The sequence below is a fragment of the Stenella coeruleoalba genome, assembly GCF_951394435.1.
Source record: "Stenella coeruleoalba genome assembly, chromosome: 8".
Classification (NCBI taxonomy): domain Eukaryota; kingdom Metazoa; phylum Chordata; class Mammalia; order Artiodactyla; family Delphinidae; genus Stenella; species Stenella coeruleoalba.
Window position 1 is genome coordinate 83,167,533 of NC_137154.1, and position 18,552 is coordinate 83,186,084.

At 37.5% G+C, this 18,552-nt stretch overlaps 1 protein-coding gene across 2 annotated transcripts in view; it reads left to right on the top strand.

Moving 5' to 3' along the window:
• Nucleotides 1-18,552, top strand: part of GUCY1A2 (guanylate cyclase 1 soluble subunit alpha 2) — a 426,827-nt gene that overhangs the window by 363,930 nt on the left and 44,345 nt on the right. For both annotated transcript variants that reach the window (XM_079928804.1, XM_079928805.1), the window contains exon 7: nucleotides 4,401-4,555. In XM_079928804.1, the coding sequence (XP_079784930.1) occupies nucleotides 4,401-4,555 (155 nt within the window). The remainder of the gene's footprint in view (nucleotides 1-4,400; nucleotides 4,556-18,552) is intronic.

Below are 18,552 nucleotides of genomic sequence, written 5' to 3' on the forward strand. Positions count from 1 at the left end.
CTTTAACACCCTACTTTCACCAATGGACAGATTATCCAAAATGAAAATAAATAAGGAAACACAAGCTTTAAATGATACATTTCACAAGATGGACTTAATTGATATTTATAGGACATTTCATCCAAAAACAACAGAATACACATTTTTTTCAAGTGCTCATGGAACATTCTGCAGGATAGATCATATCTTGGGTCACAAATCAAGCCTTCATAAATTTAAGAAAATTGCAATTGTATCATGTATATTTTCCGACCACAATGCTATGAGACTAGATATCAATTACAGGAAAAGATCTGTAAAAAATACAAACACATGGAGGCTAAAGAATACACTATTAATAACGAAGTGATCACTGAAGAACTCAAAGAGGAAATAAAAAATACCTAGAAACAAATGACAATGGAGACAAAACAACCCAAAACCTATGGGATGCAGAAAAAGCAGTTCTAAGAGGGAAGTTTATAGCAATACAAACCCAAGTTAAGAAGCAGGAAACATCTCGAATAAACAACCTAACATTACACCTCAAGCAATTAGAGAAAGAAGAATAAAAAAACCCCAAAGTTAACAGAAGGAAAGAAATCATAAAGATCAGATCAGAAATAAATGAAAAAGAAATGAAGGAAACAATAGCAAAGATCAATAAAACTAAAAGCTGGTTCTTTGAGAAGAAAAACAAATAGATAAACCATTAGACAGACTCATCAGGAAAAAAAGGGAGAAGACTTAAATCAATAGAATTAGAAATGAAAAAGGAGAAGTAACAACTGACACTGCAGAAATACAAAAGATCATGAGAGATTACTACAAGCAACTCTATGCCAATAAAATGGACAATCTGGAAGAAAGGGACAAATTCTTAGAAATGCACAACCTGCCAAGACTGAATCAGGAAGTAATAGAAAATACGAACAGACCAATCACAAGCACTGAAATTGAAACTGTGATTAAAAATCTTCCAACAAACAAAAGCCCAAGACCAGATGGCTTCACAGGCGAATTCTATCAAACATTTAGAGAAGAGCTAAGACCTATCCATCTCAAACTCTTCCGAAATATAGCAGAGGGAACAACACTCCCAATTCCTTCTATGAGGTCACCATTACCTCGATACCAAAACCAGACAAAGATGTCCCAAAGAAAGAAAACTACAGGCCAATATCACTGATGAACATAGATGCAAAAATGCTCAACAAAATACTAGCAAACAGAATCCAACAGCACATTAAACGGATCATACACCATGATCAAGTGGGGTTTATTCCAGGAATGCAAGGATTCTTCAATATACGCAATTCTATCAGTGTGATAAACCATATTGACAAATTGAAGGAGAGAAACCATATGATCATCTCAATATATGCAGAAAAAGCTTTTGACAAAATTCAACACCCATTTATGATAAAAACCCTGCTGAAATTAGGCATAGAGGGAACTTTCCTCAACATAATAAAGGCCATATATGACAAACACACAGCCAACATCATCTTCAATGGTGAAAAACTGAAAGCATTTCCACTAAGATCAGGAACAAGACAAGGTTGCCCACTCTCACCACTCTTATTCAACGTAGTTTTGGAAGTTTTAGCCACCACAATCAGAGAAGAAAAGGAAATAAAAGGAATCCAAATCGGAAAAGAAGAAGCAAAGCTGTCACTGTTTGCAGATGACATGATACTATATATAGAGAATCCTAAAGATGGTACCAGAAAACTACTAGAGCTAATCAATGAATTTGGTAAAGTAGCAGGATACAAAACTAATGCACAGAAATCCCTGGTATTCCTATATACTAATGATGAAAAATCTGAAAGTGAAATCAAGAAAACACTCCCATTTACCATTGCAAGAAAAAGAATAAAATATCTAGGAATAAACCTACCTAAGGAGACAAAAGACCTGTATGCAGAAAATTATAAGACACTGATGAAAGAAATTAAAGATGATACAAATATATGGAGAGATATACCATGTTCTTGGATTGGAAGAATCAACATAGTGAAAATGACTCTACTACCCAAAACAATCTACAGATTCATTGCAATCCCTATCAAACTACCACTGGCATTTGTCACAGAACTAGAACAAAAAATTTCACAATTTGTATGGTAACACAAAAGACCCCGAATAGCCAAAGCAATCTTGAGAACGAAAAACGGAGCTGGAGGCATCAGGCTCCCTGACTTCAGACTATACTACAAAGCTACAGTAATCAAGACAGTATGGTACTGGCACAAAAACAGAAAGATAGATCAATGGAACAGGAGAGAAAGCCCAGAGATAAACCCACACACATATGGTCACCTTATCTTTGGTAAAGGAGGCAGGAATGTACAGTGGAGAAAGGACAGCCTCTTCAATAAGTGGTGCTGGGAAAACTGGACAGGTACATGTAAAAGTATAAGATTAGATCACTCCCTAACCCCATACAAAAAAATAAGCTCAAAATGGATTAAAGACCTAAATGTAAGGCTGGAAACTATCAAACTCTTAGAGGAAAACTTAGGCAGAACACTCTATGATATAAATCACAGCAAGATGCTTTTTGACCCACCTCCTAGAGAAATGAAAATAAAAATAAACAGATGGGACCTAGTGAAACTTCAAAGGTTTTGCACAGCAAAGGAAACCATAAACAAGACAAAATGACAACCATCAGAATGGGAGAAAATATTTGCAAATGAAGCAACTGACAAAGGATTAATTTCCCAAATTTACAAGCAGCTCATGCAGCTCAATAACAAAAAAACAAACAACCCAATCCAAAAATGGACAGAAGACCTAAATAGACATTTCTCCAAAGAAGATATACAGACTACCAACAAACACATGAAAGAATGCTCAACATCATTAATCATTAGAGAAATGCAAATCAAAACTACAATGAGATATCATCTCACACCAGTCAGAATGACCATCATCAAAAAATCTAGAAACAATAAATGCTGGAGAGGGTGTGGAGCAAAGGGAACACTCTTGCACTGCTGGTGGTAATGTGAATTGGTACAGCCACTTTGGAGAACGTATGGAGGTTCCTTAAAACACTACAAATAGAAATACTATATGACCCAGCAATCCCACTACTGGGTATATACTCTGAGAAAACCATAATTCAGAAAGAGTCATGTACCAAAATATTCATTGCAGCTCTATTTACAATAGCCCGGAGATGGAAACAACCTAAGTGTCCGTCATTGGATGAATGGATAAAGAAGATGTGGCACATATACACAATGTAATATTACTCAGCCATAAAAAGAAACAAAATTGAGCTATTTGTAATGAGGTGGATGGACCTAAAGTCTGTCATACGGAGTGAAGTAAGTCAGAAAGAGAAAGACAAATACCATATGCTAACACATATATATGGAATTTAAGGGAAAAAAATGTCACGAAGAACCTAGGGGTAAGACAGGAATAAAGACACAGACCTACTAGAGAATGGACTTGAGGATATGGGGAGGGGGAAGGGTAAGCTGTGACAAAGCGAGAGAGTGTTCTGGACATATACCCACTACCAAACGTAAAATAGATAGCTAGTGGGAAGCAGCTGCATAGCTCATGGAGATCAGCTCGGTGCTTTGTGACCACCTAGAGGGGTGGGATAGGGAGGGTGGGAGGGAGGGAGACGCAAGAGGGTAGAGATATGGGAACATATGTATATGTATAACTGATTCACTTTGTTATAAAGCAGAAACTAGCACACCATTGTAAAGCAATTATACTCCAATAAAGATGTAAAAAAAATATTAAAACAGTTATTTTAATTGTATTCCATATATTCAAAAGTTAATTTGATACCTGAAAGATTAAAAAAAAAGAAGTTCAAATTGAACTTTGAGAAAGGAAAATCACTATATCTAAGAAGAAAAATACTCTGGATGTGATTAGCTAAATATAAGGCATTACAAAAGAAAAGATTAGTAAATTTGGAAATAGAAGTGATCTAAAATAAACAGAGAGAAAAAATATTTTAAATTAACAGATAAACAGAAATATAATTATTTATTTTACAATTGTGTTTAATGCTATGAAGGAAAAAATAGGGTTTTCTGTTAGAATAACTGGAGGGAGAATAATACATTTTCCATTTATTAGAGCATACTAGGTACAAATAAAACCTGATTTAAATTGTAACACAACTGGATTTATTGTGTTACAATAGAAAAGTAAAAGTAGTTTTTTTCTTATAATTAATCCATTTGTTCATTTATTCCACACCATCCTTGTTCATTGATACTATTGATATAATAGTCCAGATATTTGGCTCACAAAAATGACCAAGGCCCCAGTCCCTTTCTTTGAGGAGCTAGGAGTTTAATGGTTCAGCAGTACCTCTTATTAAAATAATTGCATACCAAATGAAAACATAAATATATCCTTTTCGTTTTCTTTTTTAGATGAGAATAGGCATTCACTCAGGCTCTGTGCTGGCTGGAGTTGTTGGGGTAAGAATGCCGCGATATTGCCTGTTTGGAAATAATGTCACTCTGGCAAGCAAATTCGAATCGGGAAGTCACCCTCGACGCATCAATGTCAGCCCAACCACTTACCAGTAAGTGTTCTTTGGCCTTCTCCCCCTGTCTTTGGCATTGCGTTATACTAGTAGCCTGTCACTTGTGAGACGCTTATTTTTTTCTTGATCCTGTTATTATCTAAGATAATATGAGTAGATCCATCCAGTCTGAAAGATAGCAATTATGTCACAAAATTTAATTTGCACCCTAAGAAAGTACATGGAAAACCTGACTTGACTGAGAGGTAAATGGAGGTTTGCATTTCCCACAGTCTCTGTCTTCCTTAGGTATTCCTGTTTAAAATACAGGAAAGCAGGGTTTTTCCTGGTGGCACAGTGGTTAAGAATCCACCTGCCAGTGCAAGGGACATGCGTTCGAGCCCTGATCCAGGAAGATCCCACATGCCATGGAGCAACTAAGCCCATGTGCGACAACTACTGAGCTCACGTGCCACAACTGCTGAAGCCCGCACGCCTAGAGTGCATGCTGCGCAACAAGAGAAGCCACCACAATGAGAAGCCTGTGCACCTGAATGAAAAGTAACCCCCGCTCGCCACAACTAGAGAAAGCCCGTGCACAGCAACAAAGACCCAATGCAGCCAAAAATTTAAAAAAATAGAGGAGAGCAAATGTTAAGGGTCTGAAACACACTAGAAATCTTAACATTTTCAAAATGTTTCTCAATGTTTATAAAAATCAAAGGAATAAGATAGAAAAGGTAATTGTCTCTTTTTATTCTTCTAAATAATGAATATAAATAGGGACTCTTTAAAGTTAAATATATACTAGATACAGAGTAAAACTTCAAACTCTATTTATCTTAAAGGTTGTATTTGACAACTCTACACATTTTGACAGCTGAAGTCATCCTTGTTTTGTGCCTGGTAGATATCAAGCTCCAGGCATTAGCTATTACGTGCCATATGGGCAGAGGCCAAGTCTTTTTGACTCATGATTATATCTCCAAAACTTACCCAAAAAATGTTTAGCACATAATAAGCACTCTATTAATATTTATCAGATTAATGAATAAATGTACTGATAAGATAAATATCTCTATACTAAGAAAATAATATGAATATCTCCTACTTGGTAGACTTTGGCCTAATGCTAAGCTTTGGTGTACAAGCGATTTCATTAGTTCCATGATTTAAATGACTTAGAAATCACATTGTAAAACTGTAAAGTAGAAATGGTGACCATGGATATTTTTATTAGCATGACTACCATGTTAACCCAGGCTAGCAAAAAAACCCCAGAAGCAGAAACTTTAAATACATAGATAATAAATGTTGATTTATAATAACAAACAAAATGGTGACACTTTGAAGCTTTTGATACCACATATATACAGAGGGAAGTTAAGGTTTCTTAGATAAAAGACAAGTATTTCCAGATTCCTGAGGACCACATGAGAAAGGGGAAGAAATTACAAATATGAAATCAAGATAAAGTTGCTTAAGAACTACATGTCATTTTTAGGGTCTTTATATAAGGGTTTTGCTTCTTTTAAATTTCTCCCAATTTTTCTAACACAATTCTGGGCATAATACATATGATATGATAATGGTTTCCATATTAAATGGAATTAGGAAGCTTCTCAAGATCAATGCTCTAGATCACTGCACTTTGTTCTCTAGACCATGGGGTAAGGAAAAGTTCCTGAAGATCAACCACCTCACCTGCATACTCCTACCATGGTTATGATTTTTCCCATCATGGAGCTAATACATATGTTTCCTCTTTGTATAAGTGAGTGTAGATTTATAGAAACTCCATTTTAAAAAAATGATGTGTAAAGAATGGGTCAACCATGTGAGGAGTTATACCCTGAGCTTAAATATCATTGCTATAGCTGGCTTTGTCTACATGTGACCAATAAAGGAAACCCCACAAGCAACACAGAGTCTGTGCCTTTGGGTGTTGTCTTTGAGTTTTAATAATCTTTTTCACATTGGTGGGAGTTTGTAATTATCCTTAGTGATCAATAAAGTCTGAAAAATTGAATCATTTAAAACACTGTGAGCATTGAAATATTTTCTTCTGTTATGATCTGTCCCCCCACCTCCCCCCCGCACCAAAACACAAATGGAGACATAGATGAACAAATTGAACTGCCTTCTGGGTAGATTATAAAAGATACTTTCTCTGACTGGTCCCAAATCTTATAATTTCTAATAATACTTTATAAAAATATTTTTGTGTTTGGTCTATCCTCAAAAATAACACTTTTCCTCCAACTGTTTCTGTGTTCCTCCCTCCTTCCCTTCTTTCAACAAATACTTGTAGAGTACCTACTATATTCCAAGCACTATGACAGTCACCAATGTTACAGCAATAAACAACATAAATATGATCTTTGCCTTCATAGAGGAGACTACCAGATGGTAGATGTATACAAATAAACAGTTTATTACAATAGACTAGTGCTGAGGTCAAAAGGACATGATGAGAGTATTTAGAGCAACAGAGGAGTGGACTAAAATGAGGATGAAGAGATAGACTGAAGTCAGACCAACTGAAGCTGTAATTCATGTTAAGGGATTTCAACTTAACACTAAGAGCAAAGAAAGACATTGAAGAGTTTTAAGGAGACGAGTGACTTGACCAGATTTGTACTTTAAAAAGATCTCCAAGGTTGTAGAGAGAATAGATTAGAAGGTGAGAAGGGCAGCAATCCAGTGCTTGAAATCAGGTAATCTTATTCCCGTTTCCTTGATGGAAATGTAGCTAATTACTGAGACCCTGGAATCCAAACCATTTGCTGTTTCAACTTGTCTTCCATGCTTCAGAAGAGTGATTGGACTCAATGACCTTTGACATCCATTTTTATCTGGGATACCATTAAAAACAATGTACTTTGGTTCCTGGTAATCTTCTAGAAAACTAAATTTAGGTATATGATCTCAGTGTGACTTGGTTTTCAGATTCTGGATGTGTTCGTGCCCAAGTGGTTTCTGTTGGTTTTATATACACCAATCTATACACTTCAGCTATGTATAATTGTTCTATTCCACATAGCACAAGTGATTTATGAATCCACAAGTGTAGAGTATACTTCCCTTTCCCAGGATACTCAAAGTGAAATGCCAGGTGGATGTTTCATGGACATTCTCTAAGAGGAGATAAAATTGAACTTTCTTAGAGCAAATAGGAATTTGTGAAGTTAAACTGAGTATTCAGCTCATAAGAGCTTGAAATTTCCAATTTTCTTTCCTGAATTAAATGCTGAAAAATGTTCAATATTGTCTGGTTATTTTGAAATCTTCAGACAGGTTTCTAAAAATTTTTATTTTAATATTTTAATTTCATTGGAGTATAGTTGATTTACAATGTTGTGTTAGTTTCAGTTGTACAGCAAACTGATTCAGCTATACATATAAATATAATCATTCTTTTTTAGATTCTTTTCTAATATAGGTTATCAAAGAGTATTGAATAGGGTTTCCTGTGCTATACAGTAGGTCTTATTTGGTTATCCATCTTATATATAGCAGTGTGCAGGTATTCATCCCAAGCTCCTGATTTATCCCACCGGCGCCATGTCTCCCCTTTGTTAACCATAAGTTTGTTTTCAATATCTATAAGTCTGTTTCTGTTTTGTAAATGAGTTCACTTTTATCTTTTTCTTTTAACATCTTTATTGGAGTATAATTGCTTTACAATGTTGTATTAGTTTCTGCTGAATAACAAAGTGAATCAGACATATGTATACGTATATCACCATATCCACTCCCTCTTGTCTCTCCCTCCCACCCTCCCTATCCTACTCCTCTAGGTGGTCTCAAACCACCAAGCTGATCTCCCTGTGCTATGCAGCTGTATCTTTTTCTAAATTAGATTCCACATACAAGTGATACCATATAATATTTTTCTTTCTCTGTGTGACATACTTCACCTAGTATGAGAATCTCTAGGTCCATCCATGTTGCTGCAAATGGCATTAATACATTATTTTTCATGGCTGAATAATATTCTATTGTATATATGTACCATGTCATCTTTATCCATTCCTCTGTCAATGGAAATCTAGTTTGCTTCCATGACTTGGAAATTGTAAATGTGCTGCAACGAATATTAGGGTGCTTGTATCCTTTTGGATTATGGTTTTCTCTGGATATATGCCCAGGAGTGAGATTGCTGGGTCATATGGTAGTTCTATTTTAAGTTTTGTAAGGAACCTCCATACTGTTCTCCATAGTAGTTGTACCAATTTACATTCCCACAAACAGTGTAGGAGGGTTCCCTTTTCTCCACACCCACTCCAGCATTTATTGTTTGTAAACTTTTTGATGATGGCCATTCGACTGCTGGGAGATGATACCTCAGTGTAGTTTCGATTTGCATTTCTCTGATAATAAGTGATGTTGAGCATCTTTTCATATGCTCCTTGACCATCTGTATGTCTTCTTTGGACAGCTATCTGTTTAGATCTTCTGCCCATTTTCTAATTGGGTTGCTTGTTTTTTTTTGACCTAGAGCTGCATGAGCTGTTTATATATTTTGGAGACTAATCCCTTGTCAGTCATATCATTTGCAAATATTTTCTCCCTCTGTGGGTTGTCTTTTTCTGTTGTTGCTGGTTTCCTTTACTGTGCAGAAGCTTTTACGTTTCATTAGATCTCATTTGTTTATTTTTGTTTTTATTTCCCTTACTCTAGGAGATGGGTCAAAAAAGATCTTGCAGTGATTCATGCTAAATAGTGTTGTGCCTATGTTCTTCCCTAAGAGTTTTATAGTATTTAGCATAACATTTAAAAGTCTTTAATCCATTTTGAGTTCATTTTTGTATATGATGTTATGGAGTTTTCTAATTTCATTTTTTTTTAACATCTATATTGGAGTATAATTGATTTTCAATGGTGTGTTAGTTTCTGCTTCATAACAAAGTGAATCAGTTATACATATACATATATTCCCATATCTCTTCCCTCTTGTGTCTCTCTCCCTCCCACACTCCCTATCCAACACCTATAGGTGGTCACAAAGCACCGAGCTGATCTCCATGTGCCATGTGGCTGCTTCCCACTAGCTATCTATTTTACGTTTGGTAGTGTATATATGTCCATGCCACTCTCTCACTTCGTCACAGCTTACCCATCCCCCTCCCCATATCCTCAAGTCCATTCTCTAGTAGGTCTGCAGCTTTATTCCCACCTTACCCCTAGGTTCTTCATGACCTTTTTTATCCCCTAGATTCCATATATATGTGCTAGCATACAGTATTTCTTTTTCTCTTTCCAACTTACTTTATTCCATATGACAGACTCTAGATCCATCCAGCTCACTACAAATAACTCAATTTCGTTTCTTTTTATGGCTGAGTAATATTCCATTGTGTATATGTGCCAAAACTTCTTTATCCATTCATCTCTTGATGGACACTTAGGTTGCTTCCATGTCCTGGTTATTGTAAATAGAGCTGCAATGAACATTTTGGTACATGACTCTTTCTGAATTATGGTTTTCCAGGGTGTATGCCCAGTAGTGGGATTGCTGGGTCGTATGGTAGTTATGTTTGCAGTTTTTAAGGAACCTCCATATTGTTCTGCATAGTGGCTGCACCAATTTACATTCCCACCAACAGTGCAACAGGGTTCTCTTTTCTCCACACTCTCTCCAGCATTTATTATTTCTAGATTTTCTGATGATGGCCATTCTGACTGGTGTGAGATGATATCTCATTGTAGTTTTGATTTGCATTTCTCTAATGATTAATGATGTTGAGCATTCTTTCATGTGTTTGTTGGCAATCTGTATATCCTCTTTGGAGAAATGTCTATTTAAGTCTTCTGCCCATTTTTGGATTGGGTTGTTTGTTTTTCTGTTATTGAGCTGCATGAGCTGCTTGTAAATTTTGGAGATTAATCCTTTGTCGGTTGCTTCATTTGCAAATATTTTCTCCCATTCTGAGGGTTGTCTTTTGGTCTTGTTTATGGTTTCCTTTGCTGTGCAAGGGCTTTTAAGTTTCATTAGGTCCCATTTGTTTATTTTTGTTTTTATTTCCATTTCTCTAGGAGGTGGGTCAAAAAGGATCTTGCTGTGATTTATGTCATACAGTGTTCTGCCTCTGTTTTTCTCTAAGAGTTTGATAGTGTCTGGCCTTATATTTAGGTCTTTAATCCATTTGGAGTTTATTTTTGTGTATGGTGTTAGGGAGTATTCTAATTTCATATTTTACATGTACCTGTCCAGTTTTCCCTGCACCATTTATTGAAGAGGCTGTCTTTTCTCCACTGTATATTCTTGCCTCGTTTATCAAAGATAAGGTGACCATATGTGCGTGGGTTTATCTCTGGGCTTTCTACCCTGTTCCATTGATCTATCTTTCTGTTTTTGTGCCAGTACCATACTGTCTTGATTACTGTAGCTTTGTAGTATAGTCTGAAGTCAGGGAGCCTGATGCCTCCAGCTCCGTTTTTCGTTCTCAAGATTGCTTTGGCTATTCGGGGTCTTTTGTGTTACCATACAAATTGTGAAATTTTTTGTTCTAGTTCTGTGACAAATGCCAGTGGTAGTTTGATAGGGATTGCATTGAATCTGTAGATTGTTTTGGGTAGTAGAGTCATTTTCACAATGTTGATTCTTCCAATCCAAGAGCATCGTATATCTCTCCATCTATTTGTATCATCTTTAATTTCTTTCATCAGTGTCTTATAATTTTCTGCATACAGGTCTTTTGTCTCCTTAGGTAGGTTTATTCCTAGATATTTTATTTTTTCTGTTGCAATGGTAAATGGGAGTGTTTTATTAATATTACGTTCAGCTTTTTCATCATTAGTGTATAAGAATGCCAGAGATTTCTGTGCATTAATTTTGTATCCTGCTACTTTACCAAATTCATTGATTAGCTCTAGTAGTTTTCTGGTGGCATCTTTAGGATTCTCTATGTATAGTATCATGTCATCTGCAAATAGTGACAGCTTTACTTCTTCTTTTCCAATTTAGATTCCTTTTATTTCTTTTTCTTCTCTGATTGCTGTGGCTAAAACTTCCAAAACTACGTTGAATAAGAGTGGTGAGAGTGGGCAACCTGGTCTTGTTCCTGATCTTAGTGGAAGTGGTTTCAGTTTTTCACCATTGAAGACGATGTTGGCTGTGTGTTTGTCATATATGGCCTTTATTATGTTGAGGAAAGTTCCCTCTATGCCTACTTTCTGCAGGGTTTTTATCATAAATGGGTGTTGAATTTTGTCAAAAGCTTTCTCTGCATCTATTGAGATGACGACATGGTTTTTCTCCTTCAATTTGTTAATATGGTGCATCATGTTGAATGATTTGCATATATTGAAGAATCCTTGCATTTCTGGGATAAACCCCACTTGATCATGGTGTATGATCCTTTTAATGTGCTCTTGGATTCTGTTTGCTAGTGTTTTGTTGAGGATTTTTGCATCTATGTTCATCAGTGCTATTGGCCTGTAGTTTTCTTTCTTTGTAACATCTTTGTCTGGTTTTGGTATCAGGGTGATGATGGCTTTGTAGAATGAGTTTGGGAGTGTTGTTCCCTCTGCTATATTTTGGAAGAGTTTGAGAAGGATATGTGTCATCTCTTCTCTAAATGTTTGATAGAATTCACCTGTGATGCCATCTGGTCCTGGGCTTTTGTTTGTTGGAAGATTTTTAATCACAGTTTCAATTTCAGTGCTTGTGATTGGTCTGTTCATATTTTTTATTTCTTCCTGATTCGGTCTTCGCCAGTTGTGCTTTTCTAAGAATTTGTCCATTTCTTCCAGGTTGTCCATTTTATTGGCATAGAGTTGCTCATAGTAATCTCTCCTGATCCTTTGTATTTCTGCAGTGTCAGTTTTTCCTTCTCCTTTTTCATTTCTAATTCTATTGATTTGAGTCTTCTTCCTTTTTTCTTGATGAGTTTGGTTAATGGTTTATCAATTTTTTTTATCTTCTCAAAGAACCAGCTTTTAGTTGTATTGATCTTTGCTATCATTTCCTTCATTTCTTTTTCATTTATTTCTAATCTGATCTTTATGATTTCTTTCCTTCTGCTAACTTTGGGGGGGTTTTTTTTTTTTGGTTTTTTTTTTTGTTGTTGATTTTTTATGTTTTTTTGCAATACACAGGCCTCTCACTGTTGTGGCCTCCCCCATTGCAGAGCACAGGCTCCGGACACGTAGGCACAGCGGCCATGGCTCACGGCCCTAGCTGCTCCATGGCATCCGGGATCTTCCCAGACTGGGGATAAACCCATGTCCCCTGCATCGGCAGGCAGACTCTCAACCACTGCACCACCAGGGAAGCCCTGAAGATTTTTGTTCTTCTTTCTCTAATTGCTTTAGGTGCAAGATTAGGTTGTTTATTTGAGATGTTTCCTGTTTCTTAAGGTAGGATCATATTGCTATAAACTTCCCTCTTAGAACTGCTTTTGCTGCACCCCATAGGTTTTTGGTCATCGTGTCTCCACTGTCATTTGTTTCTAGGTATTTTTTTATTTCTTCTTTGATTTCTTCAGTGACCACTTCGTTATTAAGTAGTGTATTGTTTATGCTCCATGTGTTTGTATTTTTACAGATCTTTTCCTGTAATTGATATCTAGTCTCATAGTGTTGTGGTTGGAAAAGATACTTGATACGATTTCAATTTTCTTAAATTTACCAAGTCTTGATTTTTGACCCAAGATATGATCTATCCTGGAGGATGTTCCATGAGCACTTGAGAAAAATGTGTATTCTGTTGTTTTTGGATGGAATGTCCTATAAATATCAATTAAGTCCATCTTGTTTAATGTATCATTTAAAGCTTGTATTTCCTTATCTATTTTCATTTTGGATAATCTGTTCATTTTTGAAAGTGGGGTGTTAATATCCCCTACTATTATTGTGTTACTGTGGATTTCCCATTTTATGGCTGTTAGAATTTGCCTTATGTATTGAGGTGTTCTTATGTTGGGTGCATAAATATTTACAATTGTTATATCTTCTTGGATCAATCCCTTGATCATTATGCAGTGTCCTTCTTTGTCTCTTGTAATAGTCTTTATTTTGAAGTCTATTTTGTCTGAAAGGAGAATTGCTACTCCAGCTTTCTTTTGATTTCCATTTGCATGGAATATCTTTTTCCATCCCCTTACTTTCAGTCTGTATGTGTCCCTAGGTCTGAAGTGGGTCTCTTGTAGACAGCACATATATGGGTCTTGTTTTTGTATCCATTCAGCCAGTCTGTTTGTTTTGGTGGGAGCATTTAATCCATTTACTTTTAAGGTAATTATTGATATGTATGTTCCTATTCCCATTTTCTTAATTGTTTGTTATTGTGGGTCTTTTCCTTCTCTTGTGTTTCTTGCCTAGAGAAGTTCCTTTAGCATTTGTTGTAAAGCTGGTTTCATGGTGCGGAACTCTCTCAGCTCTTGCTTGTCTGTAGAGTTTTTAATTTGTCCATCAAACTGGAATGAGATTCTTTCTGGGTAGACTAATCTTGGTTGTAAGTTTTTCTCCTTCATCACTGTAAATATGTCCTCCACTCCCTTCTGGCTTGCAGAGTTTCTGCTGAAAGCTCAGATGTTATCCTTATGGGGATTCCCTTGTGTATTATTTGTTGTTTTTCCCTTGCTGCTTTTAATATGTTTTCTTTGTATTTAATTTTTGATAGTTTGATTAATATATGTCTTAGAGTGTTTCTCTTTGGATTTATACTTTATGGGCCTCTCTGTGCTTCCTGGACTTGATTAACTATTTCCTTTCCCATATTAGGGAAGTTTTCAACTATAATCTCTTCAAATATTTTCCCAGTCCCTTTCTTTTTCTCTTCTTCTTCTCGGACCCCTATAATTCGAATGTTGGTGTGTTTAATGTTGTCTGAGAGGTCTCTCAGGCTGTCCTCAGTTCTTTTCATTCTTTTTTCTTTATTCTGCTCTGCAGTAGTTATTTGCACTATTTTATCTTCCAGGTCACTTATCCGTTCTTCTGCCTCAGTTATTCTGCTATTGATCCCATCTAGAGTATTTTTAATTTCATTTATTGTGTTGTTCATTGTTGCTTGTTTCCTCTTTAGTTCTTCTAGGTCCTTGTTAAATGATTCTTACATTTTGTCTATTCTATTCCCAAGATTTTGGATCATCTTTACAATCATTATTCTGAATTCTTTTATAGGTAGACTGCCTATTTCCTCTTTGTTTCTCAGCTCTGGTGGGTTTTTACCTTGCTCCTTCATCTGCTGTGTGTTTTTCTGTCTTCTCAATTTGCTTATCTTACTGTGTTTAGAGTTTCCTCTTTGCAGGCTGCAGGTTTCTAGTTCCTGTTGTTTTTTGTGTCTGTCCCCAGTGGCTAAAGTTGGCTCAGTGGGTTTTGTAGGCTTCCTGCTGGAGGGGACTGGTGCCTGTGTTCTGGTGGATGAGGCTGCATCTTGTCTTTCTGGTGGGCAGGTCCACGTCTGGTGGTGTGGTTTAGGGTGTCTGTGGCCTTATTATGATTTTAGGTAGCCAGTCTACTAATAGGTGGTGTTGTGTTCCTGTCTTGCTAGTTGTTTGGCAGAGGGTGTCCAGCACTGTACCTTGCTGTTTGTTGAGTGAAGCTGGGTCTTGCTGTTGAGATGGAGATCTCTGCAACATTTTTGCCATTTGACATTACGTGGTGTTGGAAGGTCTCTTGTGGACCAGTGTCCTGAAGTTGGCTCTCCCACCTCATAGGCACAGCACTGACTCCTGGCTGGAGCACCAGGAGCCTTTCAACCACACAGCTCAGAATAAAAGGGAGAAACAGTAGAAGGAAAGAAAGAAAGACAGAAAGAAGATAAAATAAAATAAAGTAAGATAAAATAAAAGTTATTAAAATAAAAAATTATTATTAAGAAAATAAAATTTTTTAATTAAAAGAGAAAAAAGGGATGGACAGAAACCTAGGACAAATGGTGAAAGCAAAGCTTTACAGACAAAATCTCACACAGAAGCATACACGTACACACTCAGAAAAAGAGGAAAAGGGGAAAATATAATACATCTTGCTCTCAAAGTCCACCTCCTCAGTTTGGGATGATTCATTGTCTATTCAGGTATTCCACAGATGCAGGGTACATCAAGTTGATTGTGGAGATTTAATCCACTGCTGCTGAGGCTGCTGGCAGAAATTTCCCTTTCTCTTCTTTGCTCGCACAGCTCCCAAGGTTCCGCTTTGGATTTGTCCCTGCCTCTGCGTGTCAGTCACCTGAGGGCATCTGTTCTTCGCTCAGACAGGACAGGGTTAAAGGAGCAGCTGATTCGGGGGCTCTGGCTCACACAGGCCGAGGGGAGGGAGGGGTACGGATACAGGTCGAGCCTGTGACGGCAGAGGCCGGCATGACGTTGCACCAGCCTGAGGTGAACCATGCATTCTCTCGGGGAAGTTGTCCCTGGATCACGGGACCCTGGCAGTGGTGGGCTGCACAGGCTCCAGGGAGGGGAGGTGTGGATAGTTACCTGTGCTCGCACACAGGGTTCTTGGTGGCGGCAGCAGCAGCCTTAGCGTCTCATGCCCATCTCTGGGGTCCGCATTGTTAGTCGCGGCTCACGCCCATCTCTGGAGCTCCTTTAAGCAGCCCTCTTAATCCCCTCTCCTCATGCACCAGGAAACAAAGAGGGAAGAAAAAGTCTCTTGCCTCTTCAGCAGCTCCAGACTTTTTCCCGGACTCCCTCCCAGCCACCCATGGTGTACTAACCCCTTCAGGCTGTATTCACGCCACCAGCCCCAGTCCTCTCCCTGAGATCTGAGTTCTGACCGAAGCCTGAGCCTCAGCTCCCAGCCCCCACCCGCCCCGGCATGTGAGCAGACAAGCCTCTCATTCTGGTGAGTGCTGGTCCACACCGATCCTCTGTGTGGGAATCTCTCTGCTTTGCCCTCCACGCCCCTGTTGCTGTGCTCTCCTCCATGGCTCCGAAGATTCCCCCCTATGCCACCCACTGCCTCCACCTGCTAAGGGGCTTCCTAGTGTGTGGAAACCTTTCCTCCTTCACAGCTCCCTCCCACTGGTGCAGATTCCATCCCTATTCTTTTGTCTCTGTTTTTTCTTTTTTCTTTTGCCCTACCCAGGTATGTGAGGAGTTTCTTGCCTTTTGGGAGTTCTGAGGTCTTCTGCCAGCATTCCATGTGTGTTTTATAGGAGCAGTTCCACGTGTAGATGTATTTCTGATGTATCTGTTTGGAGGAAGGTGATCTCTGCGTCTTACTCTTCCGCCATCTTCCTCAAGTCCTCCTAATTTCATTCTTTTATATGTAGCTTTCCAGTTTTCCCAGTGTCACTTATTGAACAGACTGTCTTTTTCTCCACTGTATATTCTAGCCTCCTTGTTGTAGATTAATTGACAATAGGTGTGTGAGTTTATTTCTAGGTTTTCTATCCTATCCCATTCATTGATATTTCTGTTTTTGTGCCAGTACGTTATATTTTTATTTTTTTATTTTTTGCGGTACGTGGGCCTCTCCCTGTTGTGGCCTCTCCTGTTGCAGAGCACAGGCTCCGGATGTGCAGGCTCAGCGGCCATGGCTCACGGGCCCAGCCGCTCTGCGGCATGTGGGATCTTCCCAGACCAGGACACGAACCTGTGTCCCCTGCATCAGCAGGCGGACTCTCAACCACTGCGCCACCAGGGAAGCCTCAGTACGTTATTGTTTTGATTACTGTTGTTTTGTAGTATAGTATGAAGTCAGGGGGTCTGATTCCTACAGCTCTGCTTTTCTTTCTCAAGATTGATTTGGCTATTCAGGGTCTTTTGTGTTTCAATACAAATTTTAAATATTTTTTGCTCTCCTTCTATGAAAAATGCCATTCGTAATTTGATAGGAATTGCATTGAATCTGTAGATTGCCTTGAGTACTAAGTCCTTTTGACAATATTGATTCTTCCAATTGAAGAACATCTGTTTGTGTCATCTCTGATTTCTTTCATCAGCATCTTATACTTTTCAGAGTAGAAGTCTTTTGTCTCCTTAGATGGCTTTATTCCTAGGTATTTTATTCTTTTTATGGAATGATAAATGGGACTGTTTCTTTAATTTCTCTTTCTGATCTTTTGTTGTTAGTGTATAGGAATGCAAGTGATTTCTGTGTATTAATTTTGTATTCTGCAACTTTACCAAATACATTGATTAGCTCTAGTAGTTTTCTGATAAAATCTTTAGTATTTTCTATATATAATATCATGTCACCTGCAAACAGTGACACTTTTACATCTTCTTTTCCAATTTGGTTTTCTTTTATTTCTTTTTCTTCTCTGATTGCTGTGGCTAGGACTTCCAAAATATGTTGAATAAAAGTGGTGACACTGGGCATCCTTGCCTTGTTCCTAATCTAAGAGGAAATGTTTTCAACTTTTCAGTGATGAGAATGATGTTGGCTGTGGGTTTGTCTTACATGGGCTTTATTCATTGAGGTAAGTTCCCTCTATTCCCACTTTCTGGGGAACTTTTATCATAAGTCAGTGTTGAATTTTGTCAAAAGCTTTTTCTGCATCCTTTGAGATGATCATATGGTTTTTATTCTTCAGTTTGTTAATGTGATGTATCACACTGACTGATTTGTGCATTCTGAAGAATCCTTGCATCATTGGAATAAATCCCACTTGATCATTGTATATGATCCTTTTAATGTAATATTGGATTCAGCTTGCTAGTATTTTTGTTGAGAATTTTTGCACCTATGTTCATCAGTGATATTGACCTGTTATTTTGTGTGTGTGTGTGTGTGTGTGCGTGTGTGTGTGTCTTTGTCTGGTTTTATTTATCAGGGTTATGGTGACCTACTAGAATGAGTTTGGGAGTGCTCTTCCCTCTGCAGTTTTTTGGAAGAGTTTCAGATGGATAGATGTTAACTGTTCTCTAAATGTTTGATAGAATTCACCTGTGAAGCCATCTGGTCATGGACTTTTGTTTGTTGGAAGATTTTTAATCATAGTTTCAATTTTAGTACTTGTGATTTTTCTGTTCATTTTCTGTTCATTTCTTCCTGGTTCAGTCTTGGAAGGTTGTATTTTCTAAAAATTTGTCCATTTCTTCTAGGTTGTCCATTTTATTAGCATATAGTTACTTTTAGTAATCTCTTATGATCCTTTG